Source organism: Morone saxatilis, unplaced genomic scaffold, assembly GCF_004916995.1.
Source record: "Morone saxatilis isolate NCDOM2014 unplaced genomic scaffold, NCSU_SB_2.0 Contig5, whole genome shotgun sequence".
In the NCBI taxonomy this organism is placed as follows: domain Eukaryota; kingdom Metazoa; phylum Chordata; class Actinopteri; family Moronidae; genus Morone; species Morone saxatilis.
Window position 1 is genome coordinate 23,331,622 of NW_023340095.1, and position 1,911 is coordinate 23,333,532.

Here is a 1,911-nt window from a genome sequence, read left to right on the forward strand (position 1 = left end):
TGATATGGATAGCTTTTAAAGTTTTATTGGCAGGAACATCAGAGACACTGGTGGATGTGGACAGTTCCATGTACTTATCTGAATTCAAAAAAAGTCTGTAATTAAGAAGTAGTAATTGGAAACTATCAAAGGCAGGCTGAAGATGCCTGGCTTGGAATAGAACTGGGAGCATATACAATTGTATCATCTGCATAAGTGGATGTTGAAGTGGTGATTAGGAAGAATAATAGTTATTATGTATAGTGTAAATTGTAATGGACTAAGAATAGGGCCCTGTTGCACCCCTTTAGTGATTACTACTTTTGCTTCTGGTGTCGGTTATTACCACTACTTTATTTCACAGCTTTGTTGAATACTTAAATGGTCAATTATGACATTCTACAGACCATCACTATGGACGCAGTTTTTAATCAATATAATAATTTTGTATTTAGTCTCAAGGGCTTTGTGTTGGGATCCTGCACCACCCCTATTTTTTATTTTATTTCACAATAATGACTTTACATTATCCCTTAATCATGTAACCGTACCACTACTACTGCTGCCAGTACTATTACTACAACTAAAGGTTTGTAATGATTTGTAATGTTTGTTTGTTAATGCATCCAAAAGACTGCCTTTTATTTTTAATTATGATTAGTTTACAAACATTTCCAATTAATAGCCAAATCCACCTGCATGTAATAAGTAATTAAAACAAAGTTAAGTATGAATTAACATTACATGCACTAACAAATGTCAGTGTCTGCTGACTCACCCAGGTAAATGCCATCCAGGTGGGAGCATCTCTTCTTCGTCACATTCACATCCACATAGAAGAGGACCACTGGGTGTCCAAAGTTCTCCCCGGGGCTCGGATCCAGCACCAGCACAGCATCATGGGCCGTGGAGCCTGGGAAAGGCTGCTGGTGTCTGTGTGAAGCTTCCCCTCCATTCAGTACCTGGCTGACGCTGAAACCTCCCCGTGTTTTGGAACTCACCGTCCCACCTGAAGAGTCCGGCAGGATGGCCAGAACTTTGTCTGCGTTAAGGGTTTTGGAAGAACAGATAGAATATTAAAACAAATGTGTAACCATGAGTAAAGGTCACTAAATTTATTATTGTAAATCTGAGATACCTCAGAGCATTTGAAAAATATATAAAAATGTCTGCTTGTCTACAGGAATGTCGACAGGAATCATACACACTGTGGGTAGACTACATATTATAGTACTATTAGTACGCTGCACCTCCAAAGCAAATCTAATCTAAAGTAACACAGTGACAATACAATAGCATACAGAAGAGAAAAAAATAATTTAAATACAAAACTGTCACTTTCAACTCAAACTGAATAAAATCTGATAATTTGACATTATCTGGTAAATTGTGTAAGGGATTTTCCATTTTTATCCATTTAAAACAATGCTATATATTTATATTATCTAATAATTAGATACATGTCTTGATTTTAAGTTTTCACTCATGGGGCTTTTTAACAGCAGACAATTTAACTTAGTTATAGTAATAGTAGTAATAGAATTAATGTTAACAATGGCTGTTCTATTAAAGTGTGCCAGTATAAGACATGACAGTGTGACAGTGTGACAGTGATCCAGCATGCACGATACCAGGACCCTGAAACCACTAACTGGAATTCAGACATGCATCATTTTATTATTCTATTTTACTCCAGTGCTCTAAATACTGTAAAATATAATATATTTTATATAAACGTAATTTCCTGAAAAAAAGTCCTGTTCTTTACCTAGCTTTCAATTTGTAGCTACATAACCAGCATTATTATGAAGATTGTTGTTACATTATTATGGTTTTTTACCAATGTTGTCATTTATTACATTGCATTTTGACTAAGAATGTGTAATTATAATAATGCTACTAATCAAAACAGATAATATTTATTATTTTTTT

The 1,911-nt window shown here is 34.7% G+C and overlaps 1 protein-coding gene across 1 annotated transcript in view; it reads right to left on the minus strand.

Annotated features, from left to right (window-relative positions):
- The window catches only part of si:ch211-67e16.11, a gene marked incomplete in the record, with an annotated part of 10,839 nt that overhangs the window by 7,554 nt on the left and 1,374 nt on the right, over positions 1 to 1,911 (minus strand). Inside the window, 1 exon segment of the mRNA XM_035675989.1 lies at positions 758 to 1,021. Within this exon segment, the coding sequence (XP_035531882.1) occupies positions 758 to 1,021 (264 nt within the window).